The 20320-nt window shown below is 40.6% G+C and overlaps 1 protein-coding gene across 5 annotated transcripts in view; it reads left to right on the forward strand.

The window, feature by feature from the left end:
• POLA1 (DNA polymerase alpha 1, catalytic subunit) overlaps positions 1–20320 on the forward strand; it is a 291007-nt gene that overhangs the window by 52065 nt on the left and 218622 nt on the right. For all 5 annotated transcript variants that reach the window (XM_068533580.1, XM_068533581.1, XM_068533577.1 and 2 more), the window contains exons 25-26: positions 4115–4264; positions 4676–4798. In XM_068533580.1, coding sequence (XP_068389681.1) covers positions 4115–4264; positions 4676–4798 — 273 coding nt within the window. The remainder of the gene's footprint in view (positions 1–4114; positions 4265–4675; positions 4799–20320) is intronic.

Genomic DNA, 20320 nt, shown 5'->3' on the forward strand with positions numbered 1-20320 from the left:
AGTCCTGTAGTTGTCTTTTCTTGTTATGTTTTTGTCTGGTTTTGGTCTTAGGGTAATATTGGCCTCGTAGAATGAGTTGGGAAGTATTCCCTCCTTTTCTGTTTTTTTGGGAGAGTTCGTGAGGGATTCACTTTAATTCTTCTTTAACTTTTGCTGATGAAATTATCTGGTGTTAGACTTTACTTTTTTTGATTTCTAATTCAGTCTCTTGTTACAGGTTTATTCAGATTTTCTATTTCTCCTTTGGTCACTTTTGGTAGTTTCTTTCTAGGAGTTTGTCCATTTTGTGTAGGTTATCTGATTTGTTGGCATAAAATTGTAAATAGTATTCCTTTTTAATCACTGTTATTTCTTTAAGGTCAGTAGTGATGGTCCCCCCTTTTATTCCTGATTTTAGTAATTTGAGTCATCTTTTTTCTTTGTCAGTATAGCTAAACGTTTATCAATTTTGTAGATTTTTTTTAATTAAAAAAAATCTTTTTTTATTTTTTGGCTGCGCCGGCATGTGGGATCTTAGTTCCCCGACCAGGGATCAAACCTGCGTCCCCTGCAGTGGAAGCGTGGGGTCTTAACCACTGGACTGCCAGGGAATTCCCATAAATTGTGTGGTTTTTTTTTTTTAAGGTCAATTCCCTGGGTTCTAACCAAATTGTATTGTTCTTTTTTGTCGCGGCATGTGGGATCTTATTTCCCTGACCAGGAATTGAACCCATGCCCCTGCACTGGAAGTGTGGATTCTTAACACCTGGATTGCCAGAGAAGTCCACTGTTGATCTTTTCAAAGAAGCAACTTTGATTTCCTTGATTTTTCTCTATTGCTTTTCTGTTCTCTATTTCATTTATTTCTGTGCTAATTTTTATTACTTCTTTCTGGTTTCTTTGGTTTGGTTTGCCCTTCTTTTTCTAGTTTCTTATGGTGGAAGGTTAGGTTATTGATTTGAGGTCTTCTCTTTTAATTTAGATATTTACAACTGCAAATTTCCCTATAAGCAGTGCTTTAGCTTCATCCTGTGAGTTGTGATATGTCACACCTGCCTTTTTATAGTCAATCCCCTCTTCCATCAGTCAGTCATTGATCTGACTTCTATTACCATAGCTTAATTTTGCCTGTTTGAGAACTTCATATTAATGGAGTAATACAGTATGTACTCTTTTTTTTTAATTAATTAATTTAATTTTATTTATTTTTGACTGCGTTGGGTCTTTGTTGCTGCGAGCAAGTTTTTCTCTAGTTGTGGAAAGCTGGGGCTACTCTTCGTTGTGGTGTGTGGGCTTCTCATTGCGGTGGCTTCTCTTGTTGCGGAGCATGGGCTCTAGGTGCCTGGGCTGCAGTAGTTGTGGCACACGGGCTCAGTAATTGTGGCTCACGGGCTTTAGAGCGCAGGCTCAGTAGTTGTGGCGCACGGGCTTAGTTGCTCCGCGGCATGTGGGATCTTCCCGGACCAGGGCTAGAACCCGTGTCCGCACTGGCAGGCGGATTCTTAACCACTGTGCCAGCAGGGAAGCCCTGTACTGTTCTGTATCTGGCTTTTTTTGTTCAATGTAATGTTTTTGAGATTCATCCATGTTATTGCATTATTAGTAGTTCTTTCATTTTTACTGTTAAGAAGTATTTCACCCTTATCTGTTCCCCTGAGATGAGCATGTGGATTGTTTTCAGTTTTGGGCTGTTATTAATAAAACTGCTGTGAACATTCTTGTACAGATCTTTTTGTGGATGTGTGCTTTCATTTTAGGGGGGGTAAATACCTAGGGAGTGAATTTGCTGGGTTGCATGGGCAGTGTATGTTTAATTTGATAAGAAACTGTCAAATTGTTTTCCTAAGTGGTTATACCGTTTTGCACTCTTACCAGCCATGTATGTGAATTGTTCCCCTTCTACTCCAAACACTTGCTATTTTCAGGCTTTTAAATTTTGGCTATGAAAGCATTTCTTAATGATTCTACTCATTAAACATCCTCTTCAAAAGGATCTTTTTGAATTATCTCACATGGATTTTAACTAGTGATCATTCATTCAACAGTTTTATGTAGGGCTTAATAACTTAATGTGTGGTTCTTCGTATATAAAGCTTATACAATTGATTGTCAGTAGGGAATTTGGTTGGATTTGGTTCTCCAGCAGTCAAAGATGTAAATTAACCTATTGTCTCTGTATGTTTTTCTCTGCTTCTTTGTACACGGGGCAGAAGATGTCTGTTTGCCCTCTAGCTCCTGAATTTACATGTCTTTCGGTTCCAGCCACACGCTTGGGGGCTGTTTTTCAGTCCCAATTCCATATTCCCGGAAGGGGGAATCTTAGAGGCTTGCCTGAGTTGGTGAACACACTCACCCGTCAGCCATGACCACAGGAGTGTGTTCACCCTGTACAAATACGGCTGCTGAGGATGGGCTCCTCTGTGGGACTAGAGGATAATTGTACAGAGTAGGTATTGAGTAGACATCCCCACAAGGTAGTGACTACATTCGGTTAATAATATTCTGTGGACTTTGTTCTGCTACTGTGTCAGTATTAGGATGATTGTCATTATCCAGCGCCAACCCCCTCCCCAACCCTGCCCCCCGCCACCAGTTTGTTTATTTGAGCTTTCCAGTTTGGATTTTGGATGTGAAAACATTTCAGAGTCAGAAGGGACCTTAGAGGTCATCTAAAAAATACTATACATGTAGCAGTTTATGGGTTCCGTATCATTTTCCTGTGCAGTGCCTCATTTGGTCTTGAGAACAGCTAGTGCTGGTGGAGCCAGGCCTGGATTGTAAATTTCCTGACTCCAGATCCTTTCCATTTACTTTTTATTGCACCTCCATAGTTGCTGTAAATAAATTGGAATGTGTACCAAGATCTCTTTAATAGGTTTGCTGTCATCATCTGCTCTATTGGAAAACAATAATAGGTCCCTGTTACTATTGTGAGATCGTTCATTTGAAGTTATTGATCTTTATAAAATCAGACGCTTTGTAAAGACTGGGTTATCAAATGGCATTGACTTGACATACTTTAAGCCAAGAGGTTTATTTTTAATTTTGAACCTTCAAGGGCAAATGTGCCTGGCTTTTCTTGGCAGCCTGTTAATAGAATTAATGGAGCCTTGAGAAAAATGGTCTAATGCTTTCCCTGCATTTTCCTGCTGTAAATTTTAATATAAGAAGACTGCTGGTTGCTTTCTTAAAATGTTGCTATTTTACTGATTGCAAAGCAATTTGTAGACAAAAGGTACCACATAAATACTAAGGAATATACATGTATTAATTTTTAGAAATGTCATGGCCTATTAAAATATGGGCTCCAAATTCCTAAAAGAAACCTGCTGATTTAGTATTTATATTTTTATCTTTCAGTCTAAAACATTTACAATAATTGCTACGATTCCCCATAGTTTAAAAAATTTTTATAGCGTTTTGTTTGCTAGTACACAGGACTTAACAGTAGTTTAGCTGCTTTTTTCTCTTTTTTTAAATTTTAGAGATCTCTCTTAGTGTTTTTATTTTTATTTATTTATTCATAAATTTACTTATTTTATTTTTGGCTGCATTGGGGCTTCGTTGCTGCGCGCGGGCTTTTCTCTGGTTGCAGCAAGTGGGGGCTTCTCTTGCTGTGGAGCACAGGCTCTAGGCTCGCAGGCTTCAGTAGTTGTGGCACACGGGCTTACTTGCTTTGCCCATGCGCATGTGGGATCTTCCCGGACCAGGGCTCGAACCCGTGTCCCCTGCATTGGCAGGCGGATTCTTAATCACTGTGCCACCAGGGAAGCCCAGTGTTTTTATTTTAAAAACAATTTCCCCAAACATATTGCTCCCCAGTCTTGTTGAAGGGGGGGAAAGGAGCATGTGTAAAAATTCATCTCTTTAAATGATACCTACATTTTTCAATAACTAGATGGGGGAGGTACTGGGAATGATGGGCTGAGAGAATTGGAGGAGAAGAGGGCAGTGTTGAGTTGTTCTGCAGCCCTCTCAGCTCTTTCTTCTACCACCCACACTTGTTGACCTTTACTTAGACAAGAAAGTAGCTTTTCAAGATGTGATCACAGGGTAAGCTCCCACAATGTATGGTTTTGGGAATTCATTTCATGAAATTTTGATTTGTCTGAAATTTTCATCGTGTGTTCATCAGGATGGAGAACAAGAACAGATCCCTGAGCTGCCAGATCCAAGCTTGGAAATGGGCATTTTGCCCAGAGAGATCCGGAAACTGGTAGAGCGGAGAAGACAAGTCAAACAACTAATGAAACAGCAAGATTTAAATCCAGACCTTGCTCTTCAGGTATCTCTTTCCACTCAGCAACCTCTGAGTGACAGTCTCACCCTTGAAAATTTGATTATCTAGGAGTGATTTAAACTTGATGCTGTGGGCAAATGCATGTGCTTATTTTAAGTTGGTGGGTAGGAAACCATTCAAAAACACTATGCCTCAAAATACAAGGCATGTCTATCTGCAGAACTGTATCTGAGCAAGATCCTTCTGACTTCTGGGAGCTTTGGAGTCTGTGTTTACTTGATTCTAGGAGGTCAGGGAATCATGGATCTGGGAGGATGGGTTGATTATGTTAAGAGTTCTTTTTTCCAGGGTTATTGCGGGTTTCCCCTTCTCATTGGTGAGCTAGAAAGCATCTAATGTAATGCTGAAGCATCTGCAAATACTTTTGTTTGTCTTTTGTCCTTGTGTGGCCTGCAGTATGACATTCGACAGAAGGCTCTGAAGCTCACAGCAAACAGTATGTACGGCTGCCTGGGATTTTCCTACAGCAGATTTTATGCCAAACCACTGGCTGCTTTGGTGACATACAAAGGAAGGGAGGTAAATGGCGTAACAGTCCCATATCTAAAAATGAGAGTATTTTAAACTATACATGTTATGGGGTAGGAGAGCCAAAAAGTTTGTTACCTAGTTATACAGCTTCAAGTATCCCTTTCTTAGGACAAATTTGAGACAGATATGCTTTTTAAGTAAGGATTCATTCTTTCGTCCATTTTGTGTGTGTGTGTGTGTATTTATTTATTGAGCATCTGCTATGTGCCATGGATTGTTCTAGGTACTGGGGATAGAGTGTTGAGCAAGACCTAAAAAGTCCCTGCATCATGAGGCTCACATTCTACCTAGGGCAGGGGGTGTAGAGGGGCTTGGGGTGGGGAGAGCGTCATTCGGGAAAACAGAGTCTAAATAAGTGAATAAACAAATACAAAAAATAAGAGACTATGATAGAAATAATGCTGTGCAGATAAGTAAACAGGGTGGAGGGCTGGACAGTGTTAAGATGACTGGCTAGTTTAGCTTGGTCAGGGAAGGCTTCTTCAGGAGCTAACATGAATGAGAACTAAGCGACATAAAGGAGCTAGTTTTTTTTTGCGGATATATTAGGTTGGAGTGTGAGGGAAAAGAAGAAAGAAAGGAGGATGCCTCCATTTTTGTCTTCTAGCTGGTTAGCTAGTAGAACCATTTATTAAGAAGGAGAAATCTGAGGGAGAAAGATTAAGAGTTTTATCTTGGATGTGTTACCTTTGAGGCTTGTAATAGATCTGTAGGCATGTTAAGTAGGCAGCTGGATGTATCAGTTCAAGTCCCCAGTGTCAGGAATATATCGGGACTGGAGTTATAGATTGAGAGTAATTGGTTTTAGAAACATGGGCCAGATACCAAACAGATTTGAGGTACTGTCCCTTTGTAAACACTAAAAGCTTCATTTGCTTTAGCACCACGTGCATGGGTTTTCCTTAGTTTGTAAAAGAACAGTTATGTTAAATATTATATTCCATTTAACTGCAGTAAAATACTGATTTCTGTCAGTGGATTTAAGACTACTCGGTCTTAAGGAGGTAGTGGTTATGGGCAGAATGCTCATGCTGGGGGCCTGGACTCAGAGTACTCTTAGAGTAGAGGTCGGCACGCTACAGCCCATGGGCCCAATCCAGCCCGCCACCTATTTTTATAAATTTTTATTGGCACACAGTCATACTCATTCGTTGAAGTATCATCTATAGCTGCTTTTGCAAGTACAGCGGCAAAGTTGAGTAGTCAAGGTGGAGACTTGCATGACCTGCAAAGCCTAGAATATTTACTATGTGGCCCTTTTCAGAAAAAAAAAAAAATGCTAACCCCTGCTTAGAGTCTAGATCAGGACTGTCTAATAGCACTCTGAGATGATGAAAACGTTCTCCATCTGCAATACCCAGTGCAATAGCCGCAAGCCCCAAGTGGCTAGTGAGCACTTGATAGCTGGCTGACGAAGTGGATTTTGAGTTTTATTTAATGATAATTAAAATAAATTTAACCTCAAATATCCACATGTGGCTAGTGGCTGCTGTATTGGACAGTGCAGATCTAGCTGGCATGAAACGAACAGGATATTGAGAGGTGCTCTTCTGTTGGGAGCCCGCTTTCACGCCGCTGAGGGCACAGTGAGGAAGGGCAAGGCATGTATTGGACACCAGCATTATGCGAGAAGCTTTCAGATGCGTTATTTCCTTAAGACCCCATAAGAATCAATTGATAGAGGCAAGAGTGTTCCAATTTTGCAGATGAGGAAGCTAATAAACTCAGAGGTGAAGTGTAACAAGTGACTTTTTTGGATGGGAATCCAGCTCTTCCTGACTGTAAGGCTTTTGCTACATGGGGGTTGTCTGCTCCATCTCAGGATGGCTCTCCTGTTGCTTTATATTCTGCTTCTTATTCCTAGAAGAACATTTTTTTCGATACTCATCTCAAGACATAGGCCTTTTTTACTTGAGAAGATACAGGTGTTTTAGGGCTCATTGAAGTGAGGAAAGGATGTTTTCAGTTTCTTTGGCTAAGTTTACTTTAAAATTATTTAAATTTTATTTCTCTGTATGTATCCAGTGGCTTCTGATAGAATACCATCTTATTTTTGTATTAGGAAGTGCACTCACTATGCCCCAACTGGGTGATAATACATGGGTTGACTATTGAGATTGGATCAAGGTTACTCTTAAGTTTCTCATGAGAGGCAGTAGTTGACAATTTACTCCCTTGGAGAGTGCCTCTTGCTGTTGGGAAATCCCTGTTGTTACATTTTCTGCATTGGCTCAGAAATCCACAAGCTTAAAAGGGCACTGTTGATAATGATAAGCCCCAAATTTGTCCAATAATCTCCCCCACTCCCCTAATCCATTGTACTTTAAGGGCAATATTTTTGTTTAGCTCGATTTTTAATGGGGAATTTAAACTCAATTTTTATTTTTCTCTTATTTAAAATATAACAACAAATCTTTATAAACTATTTAAAAAAAACCCCTACTCTTCCCACTAAAAAACAAAGAACTTCAGACAGATCTAGAAATAATCATATGTGATTTAAGTTCTTGGCTTCTGCTTCCCTTTGTCTCTTTCCCCTTTGCTCCTTCCCACAAATAAAAAATACAACAACGGTGGGAAACGGGCCTTTAAAGTAATGTGAAGTTAATGAGAAATAATAATTACACAGTTGCTTCCTGGAAATCTTATTCTAGAAGAGGATTCAAAGCCACGTACAGAAATTATCTCCTATAATAAAAATGATTGTAACGTATTGATGATAATTATTAGCACTGGCGGATGGAAGTATTTTATGTGATAATCTGTCTTTGGGTTTACTGTTTTTTTCCGTACGCACTATTAGGTCTTTGTGAATTCAAGCATCTCTTGATTATTAAAGAGGTAGGAGGAGCGAAGTGTAAAATGAGAGTCAGTTTGCTGAGATTTTGGAATATCTTTGTAACTTATCAAACTTATCTTTTTTGTACTAAGATAGAGTAGACCAAGTAATATAGTAACCTGAAAATCCTAGAAGTTTGATTGCTTTTAAAGTCCTTGTAGGATAAATTAGATTAAGGTTCAATTGGAAATTAATGAGAAGGAAACCTGGTAGCATGTCGTCTGAAAAAGATTATAAAATTTTGCATTTGAATATAGATTAATACACAGTCTGGGGAGGCCTTAAGCCCCCCCCCCCTTTTTATTTTTAAGTCTGTGTGTGCTCAGTTTGTTGGAATCATGCAGGTTTGGCTCTGGTGACCTAATAATTTCTGTAATCAAATGTATTATGGCTGCTAGAGTACTCAGAGTAATTACTAATTGTACTTTTAAAAACAGGTTTATAATAAAAATGCTAATAGTTGTGTCAAATGGACATCAATATTGTCTTTTCCCAGGTGTGATCTTTCACACTTAAACTCTTCTATGATTTTTAATTGCTCGGTGGTAGAGGAATTAGTTAATGGTTAAGGAATTGTATGAGGGACCTCATGGTGTGCAAGTTATTTAAAAATAATGAACTCAATGTTTCCAGAGAAGTAATATGGAAACCTAGTTGACAGATACTCGAAAGTGAATCTATATAAATACCATCTGTATTTGTGTTTATTCTCAATGTATGTGTAGGGAGACATAAAAAAAGATACTGGGCAAGTTGGTAGCAGTAAGTGGACATATATTTTAAATCACAGGGAAAACAGACTAGGTAGTCAAGTGACTGGTGTGGTAATTGAACTGATTGTTCACTAGATGGCGATAGACACCCTGAGATCATTAATCAATTAAGGGTTTTATTCTGTGAACAATAGTGAAAGCCATTTATTGACACAGATCTGTCCAAATTTTTGACTTTTATTAATTTTGAAATTATTAAAGAAAGGACCAAAGGATTGTAATAGTCTAGTGTATTTAGTGTTTAAATAGTGACTGTCTTTGAATAAAAAGTTTTATTGATAAGAACAATCATTTTATGTATCATAGCAAGCTAATTCTTCTATCAAAGAGCTAAATTCACACTTCTGGCCATGGGGCTACAATCCATGACTCCCTTGGTCACAGTATCAGGCTAATCTAAAGAGAATTGAAATGATTTTGATGTGTAATTTTGCCTCTTTGAATTTGTTGGGGGTTTTTTGAGGGATTTAAAACTTACTCTACACTTACAAGCATACTCATTGCATAATCCTTAGTGTAATGGTAATATTTGTCTTTATGGAATAATTACTACTTACTGACATTGGTATTGTCTTATTTCTGCACTCTGTTATTTCTGTGCCCTTGAGAAAATGATTTTTGGTCTGGATTTCTGATTGCATTTTAAAGTGAATGCATGCTCTAATGTTTGGGTGTAGAGCCCATGCGTTTTCATTTTCTCACCCAGTAGGCTAAAGTGAGTCTTTGCCAGCCTGCTTGCCAACCAGTTGTAGACTGCCTGGCTTTCAATTGTGTTTGGAGCTGAAATTTGTGCATTTAGAAAATGTGTCCAAATCATTGCATGAAAACATTGCAGTCAAGCCCAGGGCAAGCCTTCCTGGAAGTCTCTTGGCCATGTGCTAGCACCTGTCAGGAGCCCTTCAGAATGGCCCTGGGATGGAGGACTGTAGCATTTGTTGATGTCAGCGGCAAAAGAGAATGAGTGAATATACAGAATCTTTATAATTGAGTGCTAAAGGAGACTTTCAACTTTATCTGGAAATAAGCAAAAATTTCACTTTTCCGGTCTTTTTTCTTAAAAAAGCCTAGTTTTAAAAAATGAAATGCAATAAAGTATTGTAGAGACAACTAAAGACCCTTTCCTCCCCACCCTCTCTCATTTTTTTCTTTTCTTCTTCCAAGGTAACTGCTCCCTCCGGGTTGGTTTTGTCCTTTTTGCCCAGGGTTTTTTGCTTTTACAACAAATACGTGTACCTATACATGTGGTGCCTTAAAAGTTTTTACCATTTATGTGTCATGCTATACATATTTTTTGCAGTTTGCCAAAAAAAAAAGTAGGGGAAAATCCCTACTCTATATACCAGTTTTTAAGTATGTCCATGTTGATACATTTTTAGACTTGATTTATTCATGTTACCTATTGTGTAATATTTCAGTGAATAAATATAGCACAGGATATTTTTTATTCTCCCATTGTCCATGTTTTTAGCTTTCCTCATTTTCACTTCTTTTACTTTTTTGCTATTGCGAATGGTGCTGTAGTAGACAGTGCCACATGTGCGAGAGTTTCTCTAGTGTATTACTAGGAGTGGAGTTTGCACATCTGCAAGCGGTATATGACATGTTATTGGTAGGAGCAGTCATTTAATTTATCATAGCGAGTTAATTCTTTCAAAAAGCTAAATTCATATTTATGGCCATAGGACTACAATACATGACTCCCTCAGTCGCAGAATCAGAGGTTAATTTAAAAACAGTTGGGAATAATTTTGATATACAATTTTACCTTTTTGAATTTGTTGTTTATTTTTCTACTGAGGGATTTTTAGACTTCTTAGATACCTGTAAACATGCTTGTTGCATCATCCTTAGTGTTCCACACCTTTGTCAGCACTTGTTAGTATCAGAATTAAAAATTTTTGCCAGTCTCATGAGTGTGAAGTGGTATCTCATTGTGATTTTAATTTGCATTTCCCCAAGTATTAGTTAAGGTGAGCATCCTTTCATGTGTTTTAACTCTTCAGTTTTCTTTTTTTCAGTGTGATTTGCCTGTGCGCATATAGGTCCTATTTCGCTGGGTTGTATGTCTCTTAGTATTTCTTCTTAGGTATTCAAAGGCTAGTTCTTTTTTGGTCATTTTTGTTGCAGATATCTTTTAGTCTGTGACTTATCTTTTAACTTTATTTGTGGTCTTTCCTTGTGCAGAAGTTTTTAAATTTATTGTCAAATATTTGGTTTTTTCCCCCTTGTACACTGTGTTGTTGTTTTCCTTAAGAAACCTTTCCCTCCTTCAGTGACATAGACATTCTTTCTTATTTTCTTCTAAAAGTTGCAAGCTGTGGCTTTTCTTATTCAGGTCTTAAATCCTTCTGGGAATTATTTTTAGGGATCGTATAAGTTAGGGATCTAACTGTATTTGTCTTTTTGCTTCCTGTGGAGTTGTTGAACCTATTCTTCTATTCCAGGGGTCGAGAACCTAGAACTCCCCGGCTAACTCCTGTCCACTGCTTGTTTTGTGTAAATAACATTTTATTGGGACACAGCCACACCCACTTGTTTATGGCTGCAGTTGTGTTCTGTTACAATGGCAGAATTGATTAGTGCCCAGAGAGCCTGAATGACCTGCAAAGCCTAAAATATGTACTTTCTGGCCCTTTACAGAAAAAATCGGTGGACCTCTGGTCTAAAAGAGAGTCACGCATAATAGAAAAGTCACTCTCATTTCTAACAGCATCAGTCCTAGTGGGTGAAAGTAGAGGAAAGTACACTCAAAGTAGTAAGAAGGAAGGAAAGCAATCTTTTGGACATCTAAAAAACCATAGATTTTCAAGTTTTATCTGTTTATATTGTCATATGAGAACTTCTCATAGAAGCAGAGCGAATGTCTGTGACTCCTCAAGTTGTATGTGACATTTTATGTGTCTGTGCATGTGTGTGCTTTTTTGGGGGGAAAGGTGCATAGCATTTAAGAGATTCTCAAAGGGCACCATGATGCAAAAATGCTAAAGAACTGGTGATTCTTACATTTCTTCATTTGTGCCCTCGTAGGTTGAGGGGACACTTTAGTCTTAAAAACGTATGCTTTTGTTACCTAAAACATGGCAGTATGAAGAATTTTCTTGCCAGACCAGACTCATGGAAACTGTGTGGGTGGTAGGAGGGAAGAGTTCTAATTCTGTCTCCAGGATTTAATAGCCACCATTAAGACTACTTTTAACTTCAGCTGACCTACTAACATTTTGATTTTTTTTTTTTTAATATTAGAAGATAGTTTCTCTTAAGGCTGAAAGTGAAGGTTTAATATATTTTGGCAGAATATATTTTACGTTAAAAAAAGCAATATCCTTTTTCAGTGATTACAGATTACTTACCACTTTGAAGTTGTTTATATTATAATATTCTAAGCCAGAGAAACTTTAAATTCCCTTTTTATTGTTGTATTTCAGGGATGTTTGGGTTCTAAATTCTTGGCAGTTCTTCATACTATTCAACTTTATTAATTCATATCTACTAATTCAGAATTGGTGGTAATTCAGATGGAATGAGTTGAAATTCTTCATAGTACAAATTAATAGCAAATTTAGAGCCGAGGTTCTTTTTATATACCTTTAACTTCTATAGAAACACCTGTTTTCCGTCAAGTAAGTGGCATCTTAACTGCAGATTATTTATATGGGTGAACTTTTACTAATTAACATCTATATTTGCTTGTCCCTTTGTCTGTATCCTTTCTGAAATTGGTGAAAGTAATGTTGGTAAATATAAAGCTAAGAAGAGGAAACACCTTGGAAATACCCCATGGAAGGCCAGTTCAAATTGTGATAACTTAGACATTCAATAATTTGAGAGAAATGCAATGACAAAAAAATTTCAAGTATATAGGATAATCTATGCTGTATGAACGCAGTATTGTGCTCTATAAACAAGTGGGTTACATTTAGGCCTGGTTTGAATTTATGTACTTGAACACACATAATATTTCTTTCAAAATGGCTAAAACTTTAGACTTTCAAAAAGAAATTCAGAAGAACCTTATCCCTCTCTCTTAATGTTTGGAACCTATGCCCTCCAAGATGCCTGGACATCTGCCTTTGTGTGCTCTTTGGGTTTTGAACGTTGCAATGTATAGGTTTAGGAGCAAACAGGCAGTCGATGTTAGAGGTAGCTGGGAAGAGGGAGACAGGGTCAAGTCCTGCCTGTGAACCGGGCTGGGTCTGTGAGCAAGTCTTCGTCAGAAAGAAGCGCCTCGCACCCGTCCTCACATGTTGTACCCCCTGGGTGTCAGCGGCGGTGACAGGTGGTCCTGGGGCTGTGTGGGCTGGCCTCCCTTGTCTTCAGAGTGCCAGGGTTTATTTCATTAAAGAAGGTGGAATTTCCTTATTCTCAGTCTAAATTAGGGTCTTTTAAAAACCCACATGTTGGTAGTTTTACACCTAGATTTCGTAGTGGGTCTGTAAAAACTAGTATGAATACTTAAAATTTTTCTCTTAATTGACCAAAAAAAGGAAAGAAAAGAAAAGCCTGCAGCCTCAAATTGTTTCTATATTCTCCAGTCTCTACTTGCGTTTGGTTTGTCGGCGATCACTATGTCTGTATTTTGATGTCCACCCCACCCCCGCCCAGCACCTAGCCCTGTGCCCCACAGAGTGCGTGCTAGTTTGCTGTGACTCTGGGATCACGCTGGTCTAGTAGTTTCTGCAGTTATAGATGGGTGGGTGTGGAGGAGATGCATTTTGTGATATAGGATCTTGATATTTAAGCCTTATTTGAGTTTATAAGAATGGCCTGGATACTCAGAACAAGAAAAAGGCTACTTTATACGTTTTTACTGGGCCACTCTCATTTGAGAAGGCAGGGATGGTATTTTTGCCTCGACATTTTACCCATTTAATTACTGAACCCACTGGGAGTGTGACTGAGGATGAGGAGATAAATACTATCGGACTAACTTTGTGTCGGCGCCGCTGATCTCTGCTCAGATTGAGTTTCATTACTCTGATTCGAATCACAGAAACTGAGGCCTGGAAACCTTTTCCTTTCTTCCCCACCCCTCGCCACAGTGAGTGATTTTCTGTTAACCCAAACTCATTCCTCTTTCTACATATGTGAACATTTTCTATAAACCTGTTTTGGTGTATGTTTCTTTTTCACGAGCCGCGTGTTATTTGCCAGGTGTTCTACAGCTCCTTGCTTTGGCAGTGAACCAAGATGACAGAGCAGTAATGATTTCGAAAGCGTCATTCCCTCCTTGTTAAGACACAAAAAGAAAAGTGTGAAGTTACTAACCACTATTCACCAGTGGCACAGAAACTGGCGTAAGGTTTAATTGTCTGGATCCACAGTCTGCCTAGGTAATTTCCTGGATAATGCTACCCTTAAGGAAAGGGGAAAATATCCTATAACTTTATTTTTTTCCTCCCATGTCCACCCCCCCTTCACAAATTGCAGATACAGATGGATTGTCGAGAAAGGATCACTGCAAACCAAAAATATTGATCTTTTCTCCAGATTTTCCTTTCCTCATCCGCCCAGGTAGTAGATTTATGGGTGATGTGGTTGCACTCAGCAACCTTGCAGATTTCCCCATCCCCCAAATGGATCAGCCGCCCCAGCGTTTGAATCTGACGATGTACAAGATGTCACCGCGCCATCTCCTGGCTTCAGCCATGCCGGGGACACTGCGTGTTAATTGGAAGAACCTGCTTTCGGCAGCCCGCGCCGTCTGGTGGCTTGTGTGTGCTCTTCCCAGCAGTACAGTCAGGCCCTTCAGAGACACATCCATCTCAAATTTAAAAACAAAACAAGCTGGTTGGGTTTATTATGGCTCAGGACTGGTTAACTGAGGACAGACTAATAGAATTAGTGCCTTCTGTTTGCGTTTCATCATTTCGGTAGGCAGCATGAGCCTGTGTCAATTTGCCATATCATAAATACGGTGTGAAATTACAGTGAGCCGAGTTTGGTAAGTCGTGGGAGTTTTGGAAGGCGGGGAGAAGGATGGCTTTATGTATGTGTGTATGGGCTAAGAAGCTGTTTGGTTTTAAGCCAGAGATTCCTGAGCCCTGTAGTCATTGCTTTAGAGATTTTGTACATACTTTGAAATTTAGTGCCAGTGTCGGGTTGTACAGCTGTCCTTGTTTCCTTTTTATTATTAATTTTGGTGAGTGAATTGGCTGTTGTCACTTTTAAACTTGAATGTATTAGAGTCTCAGAATTTAAATTTTTTCTTTGAGGGTTTCCTCTTTTAAAAAGCGAAATGAAATAGAATGTAACTGAAGCCCATCTCTACTTGCATTTTTAAAAGAACAACAGAGCATGAGGGATTTCCAGAAATGACTTGTGTGTGGTGTTTGGGATTACTAATTGTTCTTTTCAGGTTTGGGTTTTGTTTGCTATTACCTATTTTTATTGCCTTTGTTATTTTACATTTAAGAAAAGATTTGTTCTTTTGAGGCTAGTGATGAGAGTTTTTGCCTTAGGGCTCAGAGTTGAGTGGGGATGGGAGTGGAGCAAAGATATTAGGTTTCCGTCATAATTTGGAGTGTCAGACATTTGGCTATATTTGTTTCAGGGGCTTTTCGCCCCTGCTGACTTAGCCACAGACTATATTTTCAGCCCTGTGCAGGAGGGTGGTGTGTCTTCTGCAGGCAGGGAGGAGGAGGGTTGAGGAGGGGGCACTTGGGGAAAGGAATAAGCTCATGGGCTATTAATACTGTGCATTGTTCTTAAGGCCACGTGTAATACTTCCGTGCACTGGCCAACAGGGTAGGGTGTATGTTCTATTCAAGTTGGACTGCATGGCATGATGCGATGGACAGCTGATCATTGAATCACACGAAAGATCCAGATATTTCTTCTTTAATGATGTCCTGACAGGGCAGAAAAAAGTAACTTGTTTTCAGAAGATTGGCTTAGAGCAGGTGAATATATTTAATTCAATTACTGATTCTTGCCTCATAGCCAGAAATTCTTCCAGTAATATTTGCTGAGTCCCACGGAGGGAAATGGAGACAGATGACATTGCTTGTGACCTGTAGGCTTGAGATGAAAGCCTTTGGTAATGATTCCAGTAAAACTAGAGCTAGAGCTCAGGAGGCCAAACTCATATGATTCCTTAGTAGTAAGCAAGACAAAGGATCTGCGGTAGGTGCAAACACCACGCGGAAAAGCCTGAACATGTGCTGGAGGAAGCCTGGACTGGGAACACGGGCGCCACGCTCACTTACTGCGTGTTTGCTTTGTTTGGCTTTGAGCAAGTCCGTCCCTGTGAGCCTCTGTGTTTTCAGGTGCCAGAGGGTGCTAGTTGACGATGGCTACTGCCGTGTCCCCCAGGCACAAAGCACCTTAACCTAGGAAAGCCCGGGCACCATGGTTTCTTGTCACAATGCAGAGGAAGGCGCCAGACCCCTACCAGGTGTTGGGCCTGGTGCTGGTGTGTTGGGGATACGGTGATAAATTTAAATGTTCAACGACCTTGTCCTCATGGGGTTTTCATTCTGGTTGGGGAGAGCCATTAAGCAAATTGTCCAATGAATAATCATGCCGACCCGGGAGAAAATAAGTGCTAAGAAAAGGAATGGGAGTTTCTGAGTGCTGATAACAAAGGCCCTTTGAAGAATCAAAGCTCCCAGACTGAAGAATCAGAGGTTTCCTGAGCATGTGACACTTGAGCTGAGATCAGAAAAGTGTGTGCTGGATGCCGGAGTTAACAAGCTAAAGGGTCACAGGGATCAGCATTCCAGGGTGAGGGATGCCTTGTGCAGAGGTCCTGTGGTGGGTGGAAGCATTGCGTGGTCAAGGAACTGAGGGAAGGCTGCTGTAGCCTGGACGTAGAGAGGAAGCGGGGAGTGATGGGAGGCGAGGCTGGAGAGGAGGACAGGGTCACACCATGCGGGCCTTGCCGGCCATGTTGAGCAGGGGGTGGACATTAGCAGGTCCTTCGTGGGGTGGAGGGATTGGCTCCCGTTTGCATTTTGAGACGATCGCTCTGGCTGAGTGAATTGGAAGGGTCAGCGTGGATGAGGGAAACTAGTTAGTAGGCTCTTATTAAGGTATTCCAGGCAAGCGATGGTGGTAGCTTGGCTGGCGTGATGGCAGCTGGGAGAGGGAGAAGGTGCAGATATGAGAGAGATGTGAGAGAAGAAAAACCAGTAAAACCTGGTAGCAGCTTGGATATTGGGCTTAGGATGGGGAAAATATCCAGGACAACTTCAGGATAACTCCTGGCCTTCTGAGTTGTGCAGGCGGATGGATGGCAAGCCTTTCACTGAAGTGAGGAGTGTTGGAAGATGCCTGGGTTTGGGGCCAGGGGAGGGAAGGATGAGCAGTCTGATATTGGACATGTTAATTTTGAGGTGGCACGATACGATATAAATTTGGGCGTCATTGGTGAATTGACGTAAATTAAAACATGGAGATGGATGGGATTACTTTGGGAGAGGAGAGAGTAGAAAGAGAAGTGGGTGTAGGACGCTGTCTTACGGATCCCCAGTGTGGAATGGCTTGGAGGAGGCCACCACAGAAGGAGACAAGCAGGAACACAAGCTGTCGTGGGAGCCGGGGAAGTGTCTCGGGGAGGTGGTGGGTGACTGTCAGCAAGAGACACAGGTGATAGCTTTGAAAATTTTTGGGACACGGAGGTGATCATTGACTTCAGCTGGTGCTGTATGAGTGCAGTGGTGGCGGCGACCAGAATTGCTGTGGGTAGATATTTTAATTCTCCCCAGTTCATAGATGAGTGATGTGAGACCCGGAGAAGTAGCTTGTGAAATGCCTCAACTAAGTGGCAGCCCTGGAATCCAGGCCTACGCCTGGGGGTCTCACGCTCCCCGCTCTCCCCACCCTGCCTGCCGCCTCCAGCCACCCCCCGACCCCCTCCCCGCCCCCCAGCTTCCCAGGTACGCGCAGCCTGGCTGGTTATATAACCTCTCTGAGCCTCAGCTTCCTCATTTTTAGTCACGGTAATTACCCAGCGAGGTTGTTGGGAGAATGAACTGAGATGGTGTGTGTTAATGCTTCGGTTCAGCGTTTGATACATAATAAGCGCTCAGTAAACGTGACCTGAAAACCTAACACCTTGGCAGCGGTGCCGTCTACATTTTCCTCTCACTCGAATGCCTAAACGTCTACTCTTACAAGACCAATTTGTCGGCTGTTTGCCAAATTATTTTCTATTTTGTGTTTTTACTTTGTTGTTTCTTCTGCTTTTTGTGCCTTTGTCCACCCACATCACTAATTTCTGCTGTCTCTTTCAGTCTTTCTGAAAACTCACTTCCCCTGAGTGATTTAACCTGACCTTCCTCACTCTTTAACTTAATGACCTCAGCTGATCCTTACATTTACTCTTAAGAGTTTGATGTTCATGGGTTTAAGTTTTTTCGTTCATTTTTACTAAGTAGATTCAGGAGCCTGGAGTGTTTTTTCATGTCCCTCAGTAACATCTAGTAGTGGACCCAAAGTGGCAAACACCAGCCATTTTTATAATATTTAAGAAATAGTTGTCTTTCCTATCACTTCTTAGCCCAGTCCTAAGATGCAGTTAGTTGTAAGTCCTGCCAACCTCACCTTAAGTATACCCAGATTCATCCGTTTCTCTCCACTGGCACTGCCACCCTCTCTCCTAGTTCAGACCGCACCGTCTCTGGCCAGGATCACCGCAGCAGCCTCCCATTGGTGTCTCCCTTCCACTCTTGCCTTTGATCAGTTCTCCACACAGCAGGTGATCTGTATTTTTAACGTGTGATTGCATCACGTCCTTTCCGGTGGCTTCCATCTCAGTTCACCATGGCCTCCCAGGTCCTCCGTGGGTCACTTCACCTCTCCGGTCACCTTCCCTGCTACTGACCCCCTGCCCTCCCCACCTCAGCTTTGCTGCAGCCCCCCGGGGCTACGTTTTCTTTGAGTTGCGCACACATGTTCACTTCTGTCCCTCTGCAGAGCCCTCATGCTCTGGGCGCCACTGCCTGGAATGCTTCTCCCCAGCTTGGTGCAAGTTTGTGTTTTCCTCTCTCCTCCGGTCTTGGCTTATATGGCACCTTCTTGGACTGCCTAAATCGGTCCATTCACCCCACTTCCTTCTCTCATTTTTAAATTAAAAAAGAAATCTTTTTCTTTTTTCCCATTAATTTTTATAGAGTAAAATAACATATTCGTGTAGCCATCTCCCAGAACTAATACATGTTAAGATTTTCTTATAATTGCTTCAGCTTTTCTTTAAATAAAAGAAAAGCCTTACAGATAGTCAGGATCCTCTGCGTGCCCCCCTTCCCTCGTCTCCTCTTTACCTCTCCACAGGCAGCTGCTTTTGTGAAGCTGATATGTAGCTTTCCATTTGGTATGCTTTTCTTACCTTTGAAATGTACCCACTTAACTTAGGTAAATGACGTATCATATTTGAGCTTGCAACTTGCTTTTTTCTCTCAACGTTTATATTTTTGAAGTATATCCATGTTGATACATATAGATCTAATCATTCATTTGAACTGCTCTGTAGTATTCCATTATATGAATATTCTGCAATTTATTTTTCCATTTCCCTAGTGATGGTCATTTAGGTTGTTGTTGGTATTTCACTATTATGGAAAGTAGACATTCGTGTACTTGTCTCTTTGTACATGTGTGCGAGTTTCTCTGTCGTGTTCTTTTCTTGCTCAGCACCCTATTTCGTTCCCATTTTGCTACTCATCATTTTGTACTAACTGGACAAACATCTGTTTGCATGCTCACATTCATCTTCCTTATTAGACTATGAGCCCCATTTAAGGTAGGGAGTTTGTTTTACTCACCCCTATACACACAGCACCTCATACGGACCTTGGCATGTAGTAAATACTTGGTTTGTATTTGTTGTATTAATTCAGCTACTTGCTTTCCATTTGTCTTTTTCTTTTTGTTTTTTTTTAAAATTTTATTTATTTTGGTTGCGCCAGGTCTTAGCTGTGGCAGGCGGGCTCCTTAGTTGCGGCTCGCCAGCCTCTTTAGTTGCAGCCGGTGGACTCCTTAGTTGCGGCTCATGGGCTCCTCAGTTGCGGCACGCATGTGGGATCTAGTTCCCTGACCAGGGATCGAACCCGTGTCCCCTGCATTGGGGGGGTAGATTCTTAACCACTGCGCCACCAGGAAAGTCCCTCCATCTATCTTGTATGCTTCATCTCTAGTTTTTGATCATTGGTTTTAGACTTTTGAAGAAAGGTGAAGACTGATGAAATGAACTGCCAAATCCCATGGGTAATGAGTGCAGGTGATTAGGTAAATCTGGTGTGGAAGGGAGCTGAGGAGAAACAAAGCTTTAAATCACTTGCTTTGAAGTAAACCTATTTTCATCTCAAAATGTGGAGGTGAACAGTGACTTGGAGCCACATGGACTCGTTTTGGTTATTAAAGGAGCTGGGTTGATCAGCTGAGGTCTCCTTCCATATCTGTAGCATTATTTATTATTATAGAATTTTGCAGAGGTAAGGGGATTTTGTATTTATATTCTAAAATCATTTTATTTGAAAATTAGAAAATAAAGAACTACTATCCACCTGTTGATATTTATTTTTGGAATAAGACTTTTGGTATGCATAGGAGACAGGGGCCATAGATAAAGAGACGCAAGAGGAAATCGGACTGTTGACCTTCAGATTTTTTTTTTTAAGTCTCATTTTTATTAGGGTCCACAAATCAGTGCATGTGTTCTCTGCTTTGTTTTTCGAAACTATTAAGTGTTCCCTTACCATCACAGACTTTAGATTTAACTATTTGATACTCACATACCGAATTCACACATAGAGAAGGAAGACCAAGTCATGGGATCAAACAGATTTATCTGTACCCCTCTGCTATTCTTTTTTTTTTTTTAACATCTTTATTAGAATATAATTGCTTTACAATGGTGTGTTAGTTTCTGCTTTCTAACAAAGTGAATCAGCTATACAT

This window comes from Eschrichtius robustus, chromosome X, assembly GCF_028021215.1.
Source record: "Eschrichtius robustus isolate mEscRob2 chromosome X, mEscRob2.pri, whole genome shotgun sequence".
NCBI classification, from domain to species: domain Eukaryota; kingdom Metazoa; phylum Chordata; class Mammalia; order Artiodactyla; family Eschrichtiidae; genus Eschrichtius; species Eschrichtius robustus.